Source organism: Lepisosteus oculatus, chromosome 1 (assembly GCF_040954835.1).
Source record: "Lepisosteus oculatus isolate fLepOcu1 chromosome 1, fLepOcu1.hap2, whole genome shotgun sequence".
NCBI classification, from domain to species: Eukaryota; Metazoa; Chordata; class Actinopteri; order Semionotiformes; family Lepisosteidae; genus Lepisosteus; species Lepisosteus oculatus.
The window spans coordinates 35931651-35948235 of record NC_090696.1 but is presented as its reverse complement, the minus strand read 5'-3'; the positions used below and the strand labels follow the sequence as shown (position 1 = coordinate 35948235).

Below are 16585 nucleotides of genomic sequence, written 5' to 3'. Positions count from 1 at the left end.
AGGATGTGTGTTTCCACACCTTCCTTGTTTGGGCTGATGTCCACAGGGACCTGCCTATTGTTCTGAGGCGCAACAAAGTCTTCCAGTTTTTGGACACTGACATCTTGGAGGGGAATATGGCCAATTGGGTGAGATCTTAGAAAACTTTTAACTGTCCCATAAATTGCAGGACATGTGTCAGAGAGTGGGACATCCAGCTTGGTTCTGTACATTATTTCCTTCCTGAGTCTTTCCTGCTTCCCACCCCATAGAAATTGAAACATCAAATCTCCTCAGCACTGCCACAACACAGTGGCCATTAACCCCAACTGCTCCAGGGGCGCTGTACAATGGCTGACCCTGCGCTCTGACTCCAAGCTTCTCTCCCTGTCTGTGTGTCTGTGTCTCATGGAGAGCAAGCTGGGGTATGCGAAAAGATGAATTCCTAATGCGAGAAAATGTATAGGGCTAATAAAGTGATGTTATGTTATGAAAATGATTGGGTTGTAAACAGACTGTTACACATGCCATGGTGCCGTTTCCTCCCTTCAACCACATGAAATGACTTGAACACACAATTCCCATGATGATTCAGTCATCACCATATTTCCCATGGCCTTTAGAAAACAAACACGTAATTTTATATCTGTCACAGTCTACTGTGAAAAAACGGGTTTCACTTATTGTACAATTTGGAACAAAGTAGAAATATTATTTGTACATAGGTGATGTGGCAGGAAAACCATATGATTGCTTAATCACAATAATACAATACGCAATATGTTAACAAAGGAAAAAAACAAGCGCATGTTTTTATTTTCAGTTCTATTAATATATGCATCTTTTACAACAAAACTAAAGATGAACTATACAAGTTAAGGAAAAAACTCTATGGAATAAACTCAGTCGCCATCCCAATTCATAAAAACAGGATTTTAGTAGAGTGTAGAGAGAGTAGTTTATTGCTATACAGTATGTACACATACTGTACTTAAGTGTAATACAGTATCATACCCACTTGAACATAATAGCCAGCAAATCTGCACATCACATTTTCGAAAACATTGTTTAAAGCTGTTAAATTGAGATCAAAGTTTCTAAACCATTAAAAGCCCATTTTCTACCAAAAGCTATTGTATCCAGCCTATGTACAATAAAACTACACATACAACGCAAAAAAAACTGCCCGGTCACCAGCAATGTAATGGTGTTTCTGACTTCTATTTTCAGTACCAAGACTTAAATGTGCACTTAAGTTTTAAGATGTCACCTTCATAAATTGGAGCAGACATCTAGATTACAGACTAGCCTACATTAAAAAATGAGCCGAGACATCTGTCAGGGCCATTCTGTCACAGAGCATAAGAAATAAAACCTGTTTCAGCTGGCTGTTACTCCAGCATGCTGCCCCTAACAAGTAACTGAGAGAACAAAAAACACTGCACTTATTATATCAAGTACCACACCATCTCAAAGTTTCTAACTAAGAAAAAATGGCAGGCAGTAACTTTCAAGCTTTTGTGTTCTCCAGTTTTACTTCTTTACCATTAACTTCCTTTATTCCTTTCTTTTTTTGACCTTACCAGGCATGTAGTCTTGACTACTTGATGCTTTCAAAACCATCCAAACAATAAGATATTAAACTTTTCTATCCAAACAAAACAGCCTCTCTCATTTATATTTTCATTTGACAGGAACACCTTTTCCATTTAAAAAACAAGCATCAAGTAAGGAGGACTGAGGTTCATGAAGTGGCCTCACATAACCGTGTCAGTCCACATCAAATCACAGCCAGTCTCGTCACCAGTTGTCCAAGCTGCTTGGTCAATGAGGACAGAGCTCCGCCCAGGCAATCTCGAGCTGGGCTCTGACAGCGACTCATTCATTCCACATACAGGAGACGATGCTACACAAAATCTACCATAACACAGACAAACCCATACTCCATCCATCATCCAGTCACTTTCAGAGCTCACTTCCCAGAGCATTTGTGAAACAGAGGCAGAGAAACTCATCACGACTTTAAACTTGGTGGAAACCAATGCTTTCTTGTTTGGGCTGCCTTTAAGGAAGAGGGGAGAGATGGGAGATACAAGTCTGAAGTCCTCTGATGTGGGCTACCCCAACGACATGCTTGTCCCAGCAAACATCTGCCAATGTGACATTCAGCTGACTTAACACATGGGCTTTGACATGACGGCACATTCCATCTCACAAAGGCCAAGAGGGCTACAGTGCAGAATCTTTATAGACGCTCATTCGACTGGTCATTGATTCAGTACTAAAATAAAACTACCAAGATAACAGTCGCAAGAGAAGCTGAAGTGTCTTGATTCTTAATTCTTGGAAGCAGGCAAGCCTATTATTGAAAAAAAGTGTCTGCTTATAATTGGAGTACTACAAATGATTTCATTCATATTTTATTATGCATAAACTGCAGCTGTAATTTAGTGTGAAACATGTGACTACATAAAAAGAAAACTTGCAAGACTAGACTGGACTTTTGTGCAGTCCTATATTGGCAAGGTACTTAGACTCAAAAAAGAATAGGAAAGAACTGAAATGACTGAATGAGATATATCATGGTCAGTTTCACATAAATAGAAGCATTTATGACACACCGACAGTAAGGCCCTACTTAATCTTAGCTTTCTACCATGACCTCCAGTACTGCTCCAGGATGGTACTGTTGCAAGCACTACTTCAGCACATTGCAGACTTTTACTCTACAGTACTTTCAAGTAATTTATTTGTCCTGTACAGTAGCTCTTCCTGATTTCCCTCCATAACCAAAGCAGGTTCATATCTGCAAATCTCCTGACTAGAGGAGCTTATTGCCGTACACGTAAACTGGAATTTGTTTGCGCGGATCTCTCGGGACATACACAGTACAGCTGATGACAACATCACCCCACGTGGACAGTACATTACAACTGTGCATGACTACTTGTGTCTTGGGGGTTAATTTGTGCTGGATCACTCTACTCGATACCTTTATGTCAATTTCAGTTAGATCATCAATCTTTTCAACACCAAAATCTCCAGAAGAAAAACATCCAACTCCTGCATGACAACGGAATGGTTTAGTTTTTTTGTTTAGGCCACACACAGGGGTACTGAGGTGTATTTCAATAAATACAGACAGAAAAAATACCAAAGGGGAATCTGAGTCTGCACTGAAGTCCACAGAAAAATGCCAGTTGACTATTGTTTTAGTGTAGCAAAACAAGTGTTTTAGTCATGAATACAGAGTACTTTGAATTTGTCAAGGTATTCTTAAAATGAAAAATGTATTTGAGGAAACTATAATGAAGACTTAAGGGAGTGTGTGGTAAACTGATGTGACTGTATTTCACTTCAGAAATACAGTACAGTACTTTTTTGTTTCTAATTTCATTTGTAAAAATAATACTCTTGGATTTGGTAAATCATTAGTTGTCTGTGATTTTTATTTACTTTACCTGCAACGGAGAATGTTTTTTTTTCCCCCAGATTTTACCTCTATTTAAGTAGGGCCCTAATTGCACACAGCTGTGACATTTACAGCATGAAAATGCACCCAAATCATAGAAACAGTGAAAACAGGGAGAACCTGGGATCAAAAAGGGAAACAAAAAAATCTACTAATTTGGTTTCTTGCATAACTGCTATTAATGCAGTATCTGTCAAACCCAGTACTACTAGTCCCCTGGAAAAGAAGAGGATGCACCAACACACTTTCAATCACAAGGCCCTGCCTGAATCGGAGACATCCTTCATGTCGGTACTGCACAGTAAAGAGAGCAACGGAAAATAAGTACTGCAGGATAAATATGAAAACACAAAGCTGCCTTCATCATTGTTTCACAGAAACCACGGACTTCTGCTACACCCATAATTACTAACCTCACAATGGAGTTCAATTTATTTCCCATAGAAGTCACCCTTAAGACACAAGACAAAGGCATTTTCAACCATGTGACCCAGCAGGTTGATCACTTCTGGTTCTGGAGGACTACTGTCCTGTCTGGCATTCATTGATTAAGCTTTTAACAGCTTTATCTGAAACTGGAGGGCACCTATTTGGTCTGTATTACCACTGTTTCCAAGTTCTAACTCTGGATTGCAAGTTACTATAAGATCTGATGGACTGTGGTGTGAACTGTTCTTTCAGATCTGTTCCTGTAGGGTTTTCATTTCGGTCCTTTTAGGCATCACATTCAAAAGAAAAAAGTATTTGACTCGTATTTGACGGATTTGATATTTGAAATGCACGCAATACTGCTTTTAAGCTTCTAGAGATCAAATGACATTACATCAAGCACTTTATTATGAAGTACCAGAAATGGCCTGAACTACTTTGACATAATGCTAGACATGTGCCACATAGGCTTCCAGGCAGCACCATGATTATTCTTTTTGTAAAGAAAAAGAAAGGCAAACAAAAAACAAAGATCTCTGATCTATAACAGGTACACAGTACCTATAGACCGCAAACAGATATGTTTGCGGTCTATAGAGTGATGTTTCTGGCTATACAGTATAAAATTAGAAACTGTCCTAAAGAGCATTTAAAGCAAAGGACGTGTCAAAATAAGAGAACATACTGTAGCCTTTAGTTTTTCTGTTGTCAAAATCGCACCCAGTCTGATCTCGCCGGCGTTAAAAACACTTTTACGAAAACCGCCACGAAAAATCAGCTCTTCTGCTCAAGCCGGCTTGATACAAGGGCCTGCAAATGTGCATCGGAAAGCAAAACACCCCAGTTACATGTGAAATGAAAGGCAGAGCAATGTGCTGAGCTCACTTTTTTACCTTCACGTAGACAAAGATCCAGCAGCAGATCCTGCTTGGTAAGGGTTTATTGCGCACCAGAGCTAAGAATGAGGAGACAAAACCAGTGAGCTATCAACCTGTTTGGAGCGGTCAGCAAATGACAGAAAAATAAACCAGATGTGTGAACTGTGTGGCCAAACACAAGACCTCACCCTGCAAGACTGAACTGTTTGATAAATTGGGAAAACTGTTTTTTTTTTAAACATCCATCTATCTTTGGCGTAATTTAATAGACAAGGTAACGCTGTCTCGCTCCTAGACTCTGTTAGCACCACTAACAAATGTATTAGATTCTTTAACAGCAAAACCCTTCTTGTTCTTCAGAAATGTTCCACTATTAGGATATCTTGTAAAAAGACTAATTAAAAACAATTCAGGAATACCTTGTCTGCAGGAAAAACTCATAAAACAACCTTTTTTTTCCCCAACAGATGAAAGTCAAAGATTTAAACCATATATACTCAATAATTACAAACAACAACCATCAACATATTTTTGGATGGTTTTGGTTCCATAACAGAAATTATCCAGTCAGGAAATTTTCAATATACAATTTTATCTAAATACAGATAATCACTGCACTTTAAGGTCCCATGACTTAATTTCATTCATTTGGAGTCTGAATCCAAGAGAATGACCTTTAGCCACATCTTAAAGATGCAACAGACTGATATTTGCTCTATTCAACAAGAACAGGAAATAAGACATATTGCATTGCACTAGTGGACGAATTCACTGGGATTCACATACCACTAGTCACAAAAGCACTTGATACTACTACCGGTCATTGGAAAACAACTTGACGGTCTCTCGTGTTTAAAATGACACAGCCTAAAATATAAGAAGCATTTTTAAAATATAAAATAAACAAACTAACCACATCTTTACACCATGAGCCTCCCGAGTATCCACACTAAATTAAACTACACAAATATTAAAACACCCAACAGGTTGTTCCAAATACTTTACTGCAACCTTTGATTTCAGCCCATCCCAAGGACTAAGTCTCTTAGCAGTCACTATAATCTTCCAGATATGGATTGGAATTAATTACATTTACTTTTTTATCCAAATAATTGCTTGGCACATACACAGTAATGATGCCTCTTGGATAAAATGCCAGAAATGACCATTACCCTCACAGTTTGTGATTAGTCAAGCCTTATGATCTAAAATATTCTATAAGATTGCAAACTATTAAAACTATTTGGCACCTTTAAACATTTCAAAAGGTTCCCCATAACCTTTGTAACTCCACTGGGCTGAGTAAGATTCAGACTTACAGGGTGTTTTTCAAACTATTATCTATGACTATGGTCAGACAGAGGCCAGTGCTACTGGAGGTCAGCCATTTTCTAAACAACAGACAGCTGAATCTCAGATTTGGAAAACAAACTGCTGGCTTGCACCTCATTTTTGAGATATTGTAAAGCAGGAAACATTTACTGTATTTCACACTTGTGGGGTGGGAGGTGTGTGATTGCTTACTCATTTTGAGTGCTAAGTTCAGTACTTTAACAAGAAAACATAAATGACGACTGCAATTTTAGAATGGCTTTAAGAACCAAACACCAAAGCCAAACATTTGACCTGAAAAAACATTGACTTTAACATTGAAAGTAAAAACCCTACAGTCCACTATTTCAGATCATGTCCCTGTACTTGAACACAGACCGAAGATCCATAGAACAACATCCAGGAGCAGTTCAACATAGAGAAGGACTGAGGAAAACAAAGCGCTGAGAGAACTTAAGGAAAACTATGAATATCTTCTCCTGGGCAACACACCTACAATAAATAAGGCTAATAAATCACTTCAACCAAATAGCACTCTCAGTGTAAAGACAATGTCTAGAAGGCAATAGCTGTACCTACTTACAAAAGTGAAAGGGTGTTGCAAAACATCTATTTACAGGAATAGGTGTAAGCTGTCAGTCAACATCAGCAATGAAAATAACTTCTTTTCACCACCTGCTCCAGCTCCCTGTTAAACCCAAAATCTGACCACTGCAGTTTCCAAGAACCTATTCACAGGTTTACGCTGATCAGGTTCTAAGTTCTTCAACAAAACAAAGACATTTATGTTTACAACATTCAGACACCTTCCTCCATGATTCCATGAAAACAAGAACTTGGGGAGTGAAGCCTAATGGTCATGATTCATGATTTTTTCTCTTGTTGTTTACAAGCAGGTATGACTTTACTTTTCAATCTGATGTGTGCAACTTTAAGGGTTTATCGGGGCTGATGCAGAATAATTTGTAGTGTAGTTCTGGTCTGTGCTTCAATTATCCAACACCAACACCTGAGGAAAAACTTGGGATGGAAGGACAAAATTCCACATCCCAGTATTTTACCAGTGTATTGAACTTTGGAATGTGTTCTAGTTGTGCAGATCATCATTCCTGCTGAACAATACTTCACGCACTCGCCAGAACATCCATTCGTAGTTTGTATTAAATAGTTGCTTTCTGACTCCTGAAGAGCTGAAGCCCTAAAGCAGTGGTTCCCAATTAAGCGGAGGGTCCTGGTGACTTCCACAGCTGCTGGTTTTCATTCCATTCCACCTTAATTAGATCATTGAAGCCTTAGTTCAGCTAAGAAGATGCTTAATTGGAATATCTGTATTTTGTTTCGAGTCACACGTTTGTATTTTTTAAGCAAAATAAAATCCCAATGGTTAAAGCTCCAGCGTGTTTAAGAGCTGGGAACAAATAGTGCAAGTTAGTCTTATCATCAAGTCAGTGACAGTTTTGATTTTGTAACAGAACTCAGCTGGAACAAAAACCAACAGGTGTGTCACCAGGGTCAGGGTTGGGAACTGACCTAAAGGCTCACTCTCAGAGGAAAGGTTGTGCTTCCAGTTAACCACTTCACTGATCTGAGCCAAAGTCACTAGCCGACAGCAACTGAGAGACTCAGAGACACACACACACTGGGCAAGAGTATCACTGGCTGACTCAGGCCCACTCTAGCCCACAGAGCTTGGACTCAAGTGCAGAAGTTAATTGTTTTTTATTTTACACCCACTTCACCACTTAATTATCCCAGCTCTCCCTGCCTGGTCCACACTTGCACTTATAACAGAATAACTAACACTGACTGGAGAAGCGCCAAGCCCTTCACAGACAACAGCTCCTAGCAGCCCCCACTGTCAAACCCTGGAGACACTCGGAATCAGCTACTGCCCAAACTCGAACCGGCAACATCTGGGCATCAAGAGTCGACTGCAGACTGAGCAAGAAAATCCATTACTGCAGCCACTTCCGATTCTGAAAACGCCTTACTGGAATGGACTGTGCAGCATTCAAGAAACTGGGCTTAAAATTCACAAGCCCACATGCCAACTTACAAAGAAATGTAACTGAAAAGGTTTGGTCCCTACTCCACTCTAACACACTTGAGCTACAAAGGTTTGTCCGTTCGTGAAGGGTTTGAGATGTATCACTGACAAGAAACACACTAATGTCCTGTAAGACACTTTTACTCACAGCTAACACAACTGTTTCTTTCTCTTGGAAGACATTTACACAATGCTAAATATGTTATCATAAAATAACAAGCATTTTGCACTGAAATAAATATGCCAGCTTTTCCCCCCCACAAAGTACTGCCACTTTACAGAGGTTTGCAATGGTTAAAAGCAAACAATAATGGTCGTTTTATGTCTTTTACAATATTGCAGGTAACTTTCTTGGACTGCTTTTTGTTGATCCGAGTCCATATTTGTTTGATAAGTAACTTTGCTTAAAATCTGCAATGATCTTTCTTCCTTACAAAACAGGGATATCTCCTACCATACTTAAGCATGTGTCCTAGAAAGAAATAGCCTCACAACAGAACACAACAGTACACATTAAAACGATGACTGGTGTACATTTAAAAATGAATAAGCATTACTTCGATATACCAGGTGGGTGTATCATTTGTTTAGTGAGAGAAGAGTATTATGTTCCAGCATTTTTTCCGACAAAATAATGAAAGACTCATGTAGGCCTCATTCCACACAAGGCTAGGCTCCAAACACATGGGCATTCAAATCGACACCAGCAGGGGAAAGCCAAAATGCTTCATTGGACATAACACGAGCGCATGTCTGCTGGTACATCTACGTCTTTCGCACTTTTAAAACCGCCATGTTAGTTGTTTCTAACATACGCAGAATCGCGCAACACGAAAAAACACATAGAGCTGGGCAGAACTTCTCATGAGAGGTGTTCAGCTGTCTCTGCTTCACTTTTTACCACTTGTCCAAGAAGCGACCATGAAGCGTGCCAGGGACCTAGCCCTCTTGAATGGTTTTTCTCCGGTGCAGGCTTGCACGACGGCCCTTCCGCCATTTTGGTGGCAGCAGAACTAGGGGGGACCACCCCCTCGACACTTCTATGCACCATTTTTTAAGTGTACCACATTCGATTACGACAATCGCCGGACCGAGCAGACGCCTCTCGGCAGGATGGGGATACAGACGTGAAAGTTGTGGGTCCACTGGTGCTGTGCACCTACCAGCACGCAAGGCTTAACCACTGGTCTAGAACCAGTCTTGCCAGCCCTGGTCCAAAGGTGCACTTAGCTGGATCTGCTGGATTCTCTGAAATAATAACTGGCTTGTGTTGCCATTTAACTGGTTCCATGTTCTGCTGTAGGTGGGGATAGGTCTATCAAATAACTCCCAGCTGAGCTGAAACTGAACTCCACCGACACACTGGTCCTTCAAGAGCTGGGCTGGGAACCACTCCTCTAGAATACACACCCACACCCATAACCTGAGACATTTCCCAGATGATATCCCTGCCTTAGACATTTGGGGACTTTGTTTTCCCACACAATCTCACACTGCAGACCTGCACACTAAAGCCCAGTGCTTTCATCTGCTGCCAGATATCCCTATTCCTTTCCACAGTGAGCGTCAAAATTTAAACATAAGAAAGGAAAGCACAACGTTGTGAGAACACCCTGTAGCGGATCGCATACAACCCTTTGAAAACAGTATTTGGCATATCAATGCTTAGACGTATGAAGAACGTTCTCAGCACAATTTACTGCAAAAAATGCAATAATGGAAGACTACTTTAATCTTGTATTCAAAACGCATATCTTTGCAAGTCCATAACCAGTATTAGACACTGGTTCAACTAACTATCCCCTTCTTTACAAGACTCTTATGACTGCGTGCATCCTGTTATTGTAGCCCACAATGTCACCTTGAGCTCTCCGATAGTTCCTTTACATGTCCTTATTCATCATCTAAGCAATGTGTCAACACATTCAACTTACCCCCACTGCTTACACCAGCCCAACCTCTACCTGCGCAAGACACAAACACTCATGGGCTGTTGGATCCCACTCTCCTGACCGCCTCGTACTGACCATTTCGATTCTGAAGTAGCTACCAAAATGGCCGAATTTCCAAATGAAGCAAACCAAGTGAGGGGCATAAAGAAACAGTGGCAAAGGAGAAACAAAAAGAAAATTAGGGACCGGGTAAACGCTTAGCAAAGCAAATTTCATGTTAATAAATGCAAAGTGATCCAGACAGGGACACTATACATAATGCATGAGTGACTCTTACCTGCACTAAGTTATGCATAAAAGGGATCTGGGTGTTTGTTGACATTTCTATGCATTTATCCAGGCAACGTGGAGAAGCAATTAGACAAGAAAACAAAATGTTTGGGTACAGAGCAAAAAGTGTGGAATTGAAATCAAGGGAAGTCATTCTCATGCTTTACATTGGAATGGTATTTTGTGATCTATTTTGGCCACCCTACCATTAACAGGATATTAAAGCTTTAAATCAAAGGGAGTAAATAAGAAAAAGAGAAACAGGGATGATTCCTGATCTAGTATAAGGACAGGTTAATGGAGCTAAATTTCTTCAGTACAGAACAAAGCAGATTTGAGTCAACCTGGTGGACTACTGCATACACAGTTATGAAACAAGGACACGGTGTCACAACTGGAAACTAAAAAGGAATTAATCTAGGAAGGACAACAAGAAATGATTCAGTAGTTGTAGTTGTAGGCAGTTGTGAGAACAGGTTTCCAGGCCAGGTGGTTCCTGAGACCAAGAGACAAATCAATAACATGCTACCAGACTACCAAGATGGGACCAAATGACCTTCTCTTGTCCGCAGCCATTTGGGTTGTCTTGAATCCACACCTTTCTTTTTCAGTCCACAGGAGTGCAGCTCACTGCTGGGGGGAGGGGGGTTGGGGGTGACACCACTTTATTCATGATCTTGACCGGCAGAGCATCTCTCTCCAAGTCTTCTTCTGCCCCACACTGACTAATCAACAGCCTGACAACATCATTGCACTGTCCCATAAAAAAACTAAATGAAGCAAGAGCCAATGGTTTAACCAACAGGGACCAGACTTGGGTTTCATTAAAAGAAGAAACAGTAGACATTAATCTTGGATAAAAGTACTGTTAACGCCAGTCTACCTTGACAAGTCTTGCGAAACACAGAGGGAATAAGACAGGCTCCCTGCTTCATGAACTTTACATGAATCAGCATAATTACACCAACTACACGGGTATTTCACGCTTATAGCATACATATACTTAAACATCAAAGAACCAGAACATTTTTACTTCCTGTTGACATGAAGCTTGTTTCCTAATATTTCAGTTGAGGAAAACGTTACTTTTAATTCAATGAAGGTATTGTCAGTGTACACAGAGGTAGTGGTAGATTTGTGCTTTACGCCCGACTTGCAGACACACCTTAGAGCAAGAGTACAGCATACAATTTTGCACCACATGCTTGGTCTGGCTGTTTTAAAACTTCGGGAACTTTAAATTTACAGTTTCAAAGGATTAATGTTTGTGGCTGCAAACTAATTAATGTAGATGAAGAAAGTTGAGCCACTACATTGACAACCTCATTTTCTTAGATTTACATACGGCGCTGTTGATCTGAAAAGTTAAAAAAAACTGCGACTGGATGCATTTCATGATAACTCGAACGCGTTTTAAAGCTGCAGTTGTCAGCACTCAACGTGCTCCGGTGCAATTTGATCACATAGGGGGAAGGGAGACAAAACAAATGTGCCACCATCAGCAAACCATACGGTAGCAACATACTGTACAGTATAATGATTAGGGCACTGAACGCCGGGTTCAAATGCCGGAGTGGACATTTATCTTTGAGCAAGGTATCCGTCGTGACAGGTAAAATAAAAATACATTAGAAACTTAAACTGTAACTGTAGTGCTTAACACGCAAAGGGGTACAACCTAAAGAGCAAGGGCAATGTTTTATATGTACGTTGCTGGAAACGCCATTAACTAGACTTTTTAACTTATACCCTTTGGATTTGACCCCAAGTCACTTAATATATTCCGTCAAATGTCTGAAAAACGCGTTAACTGGCCCCTTCTACTGATCCTTAAGTATAAATCCTAATCTGGGTTTATTTTGATCTCCGACGAGGCATACCTTTGGCTGTAGCTAAATTTAGAACTTAATCCTGATGAAGTGAAATTCGTAGGTTACGCACGGTTTTGGTTTCTGAAGGGCACCAAGACATAACTAGCAAGGAGAACCGACCCCAAAGCTCGTTTACGAGTTACTACTTTTAATATCTTCGAGCCACCCAACACGCCGCACCACCCACAGACCACACCTCTCGACTCCGATTTGCCTGTTGAAATGTCCATGTATGTAAATAGCTGCAATGAATGACACCTACAGATATGGTAACAAATGTACCTTTGAAATCACCGTGGCGGTGTTTGGGGGTTCAGCAGAAATGTTTCTTAACCGGTGGGAACCAAGCAATTACGGTTCCTCGCTTAGTTCAAATCAAGTTGCACAAGGAAAAGAAGGCAAGGGATCACATTAATTAATCAAAATGCAAACCTGATTCCTGGGGGTCGATATTTATAGTGCTGTTTGTGGGAGACATGTTCTTCTTAGTCCAGGGGTTAACTTTCGGAGGCGGTGCTTCGAGTATGTTTTTCTTTGGTTTCTCCCCCTTATCGGGATTGATGTCGCTGGAGACGTTTTGGTCATTTCCTTTGTTAGTGTGTACTTCGTCTTTAGTAACGATCTCGATCTGGGCTTCTTTCACCACCTGTCCCTTGTTTTCCACATGGTGCTTCTGGTCCGGCTCCCTCAGCTGCTGGCTTGGGCTGATTTCGTCCCCCGTCGGTGGCTGATCGATTTGCGATTCGTTATGGTTTTTATCTCCCCCAGTGGAGTCAGCAGTTACCCCACTGACACGATCTGAGGATTGCAAAACAGAAGTTTCAACTTCTGTGGACATCCCGCAAATCTCGTTTTAAAACGGATTCAAAGCGGTACTGTTGTAAACCCTTGACACGATATTCTAGCTATCACATAGATGTGCTTAGAAGAAAAAAAATCCCGAGTTACCATAACCCGCAAAAACAACGGCAATAAAGCTGCATCAGGCTTTCTGAAACGGAAAAAAAAACTTCAGGTTGATAGTTCATAAATAAATTTTCCTTTTCAAAAAAGAAAAAAAAAGTTCTTCTAGTCCGAAAACGTCTTCTGGTTAAAAGAAAACAAACACGCTGATAAGGCAACGAAAAGCAATGAGTAGCTGCTGCCCCTAGTGAACCAGCCGAGTAAGAAATAGAAAAGCATGTGTTTGCTTGTGCTGGGGAAACTGACGTGGCCTATCCCCCTCTCGGCTTGCACTACAGTACACAGCTTAATGGATTATTTACTTAGAAATGCTCAAGAGCTGTGACGCGCCACAGCACGACCAGTCTACCGTATTGTGACGCCATACAAAGTGAAAGACCGTGACAAGTGTCTTCAATTATTTACAACACTCCTAGTGTTCAGGCATGAATTTTTTTAAAAAAAAGGTAATTCCGAAGAACACAAAGATCTCAGCAGCGTAGCCCTTTCAAACACCTCTCTAGCATGAGGTGACCAGTCTCGGGTCCTGCTCTCTTCTCCCCTTCGTCTCCGATGTTTGTGCAGCGGTTCGGCGACCACCTCGTGTCTCTCTCGGAAACGCAAGTTTCCTTGCAAAAGGAAAGGCGAAAAACAAACAGAAAGGCACGATTTCAAACTGTATTTTGCCGTCCTCTTGGCCCCCCAAGACCTGCTGTTTATCAATCCAGTGAGCTCAGTCCAATGCGCCGCCACCGACAGCAAGTAGTACTAATAAGGCAGTAGCTAACAATACTCCTGTAGCACGAGTGAGCCAGCAGAAGCCTGCGCTTGTTGTAATTGGTCTCATCTGACAATGTAGTCACGTTCAGATTCGTTCACTTTGCCTTGCCGTCCTGCTTCCAGCGCCTGAAAACTCAATATGACGGTTCTCCTGACAGAGAAAAAAAAAACCGTAGGCTGACAGACCACAGCTTGCCAGGACGGTTACACTACAATATGGAAGGCTACGAATGAACACTCCTAACCACCCCCCGCCCCCTCCTTTAAGTCACTGTCAGTGCCAGAAGCGCCGAGACTTTACTCAGTTCAAGCAGATTCACTCCAAATCATCCCACGGGGGAAAAAAAAAAGTGAATATAAACCGTCGTCAGTACACTATCGCATTCCCAGAGTTATGGTCCACTGCATTCCCGGAGAGCGTCAGCACTCGCCGTGTTGTAGTTTGCTTTCCATTCGATTAAATCCGCACATGCTTCTCAACCAGCAAGTACGAACAGACAAACTAGTTGCGCGCATGTCCGTTCTGCGCCGCTCCACACCTCCCCATTACGGCTCCCGACTTTCTACAAGCACCCTACTGCGCATGCCCTGACCTCTAAGGATGACTTGGACTAGATGTTTTCTCAAGACGAGGAAGTAAAGAAATAGATGACATGTTGGCTCACGTTTAAGCGCTGAAAACTGCCGAGATAATTGAATCTTTGGAGCCAGAATGGCGAGCGAAGGTATTGCACTGCCAAAGGCAGCTCGAATAATTCTCAAAGATTCAAATTTCGGGCTTGACTGAGTTTGGCACGGAGAGCAAGTGAGCTGAAAAGTTTCCTCTTACATTCCTGGTATATACATCGTTGTGTGATATCAACACACCTCAGTGTCTATCATTTATAATAAGATCTGCAAGTGCGTTTTGTATTATTTTTCTGCACAATTTTTTTTTTTACCAGTGATCTAGGTTACCAGTAACCTATCCAACCAGCCATTCCTGGAAGCAAGAGTATCCACTGCAAACCTGGCTGAGTACCTTGCTTCAGGCTCCCACAACCCTTTGTGTTAAGAGACTCTCCTGTTTGTGTCCTTGTACACACTATTGTAAACAAGGATGGACTGGTGTGTTGTGCAGCTTTAACTGGCTCTCATTTTAACTCCCCAATGTGAACTTTATATATTAACGTACATGATACTTGTTTAATCTAGACCAATCTTCCATTAAATAACTGAAAGTGTTTATATTAGCCATTGCAATGTTTTTTGAAACACTGCTGTATAAAGTTAAAAAAAATCCATATTTGTGAAATAAAGGTGAACCCCTTGCACACCTATACAGCTTAGGGTCTAATTAGAAGCAGGTGGTTTGGGCAACCCTGTACTATAAGTACAGTACAGTATATAATGGTAAAAAAATGGTTTGGTTTTCACAATACAGGTTAGTGACAATGTGTCATGTCAGAATTAGAAATGATTTCAGAAGAAGACTAGTTGAAGTTTATCAGAGTGGAGTGGGTTACAAAACCAATCTTAAACATTAAGGGCTCCAACAATCCACAGTCTACAAATTGAAAGTGTTGAAGACCTTGGTGACCAGTTGTCCTGCCAAGATCTCCTCAAAAAAACCCAAATAACTCCAGAATAATATCTAAGGATCTGCAGGCTTCTCTTCTCTCTCTGTGTGTGGCTAACATCAGTATTCACGCCTCAACTATTGAAAAAAGACCAAAGAGGAATCACAGGAAAAGGAAGAAATCTTTCCTCTCTAAAAAGGGCATTGCCACTTGGTTCAAGTTCTCCAAAGAGGACATGGATGATCCTCAGGGCTATAGGAAGAATGTTCTCTGAACAGATGAGTGACAAGTTCAAGTTTTTAGATACATTGAGAAGCATATTCTTTCTCACAAAAGAACCTCATCCTAGTTGTTGTCAAGCATGGTGGTGGGAGTATCATGGCTTAGAGCTGCTTTACTACTTGAGGGCCTGGCTGGCTTGCCATTATTGATGGAACTATAAATTTGGCATTAGATGAGCTAATTCTGGAGGGGACTGTCATACCATCTATTCGTTAGCTGAAGCTGAGCCAGTAATGGGTCATGCAGTAAGACATTGATCCTGAACACACAAATTGCTCTACATCATAATGGCTGAAGAAGAAATACCACATCTTGGATCAGCCAAGACAATGTCCAGCCCTAAACCTCACTGAAATGATATGGTAGCACCTGAAGTGAGCTACTCATTCAAGGAAACCTTCAAATGTCACTAAGAGTCCTACAAGGAAGAATAAGACCATTTATAAAATCCAGTGGAAGAGACTAATAATCTGAGGAAATGACAAGCACATTAAAGCTCATGATGACATGAAGAATGCAGTGCAAGAGTATTTATTCATCAGACTGCTAGTGGAAAACCACACTCCAAGTTTAATATTGAAAAGTCTGACCTCTCCCATTAAGCTCTTTATCAACTAAACATACTTTATTACACCCATGTGAGAATGAGACACTCAAGCCTTCGCCAATTAACTGATTGGCGAAGTCTGGAGTAATTCAAGTCTGGAGTGTTTACTTACAAGTACTAGAGGCCTAAACTGAAATATCACATTTCATTTTAAAAGCTTTCTTATCCTCGCCTGTACTTTGTGC

General features: G+C 41.0%; 1 protein-coding gene across 7 annotated transcripts in view; it reads right to left on the bottom strand.

The window, feature by feature from the left end:
- The window catches only part of LOC102682430 (La ribonucleoprotein 1B), a 62929-nt gene extending 48458 nt beyond the window's left edge, over positions 1 to 14471 (bottom strand). For 4 of the 7 annotated variants that reach the window (XM_015344892.2, XM_015344891.2, XM_015344895.2 and 1 more), the window contains exon 1: positions 12663 to 14470. In XM_015344892.2, coding sequence (XP_015200378.1) covers positions 12663 to 13068 — 406 coding nt within the window. In that variant the 5' untranslated portion in view covers positions 13069 to 14470. Of the gene's footprint in view, positions 1 to 12662 lie in introns of all 7 variants that reach the window. The other 3 variants (XM_015344888.2, XM_015344889.2, XM_015344890.2) reach the window with 1 other exon arrangement.
- Positions 14472 to 16585: the final 2114 nt, after the last annotated feature.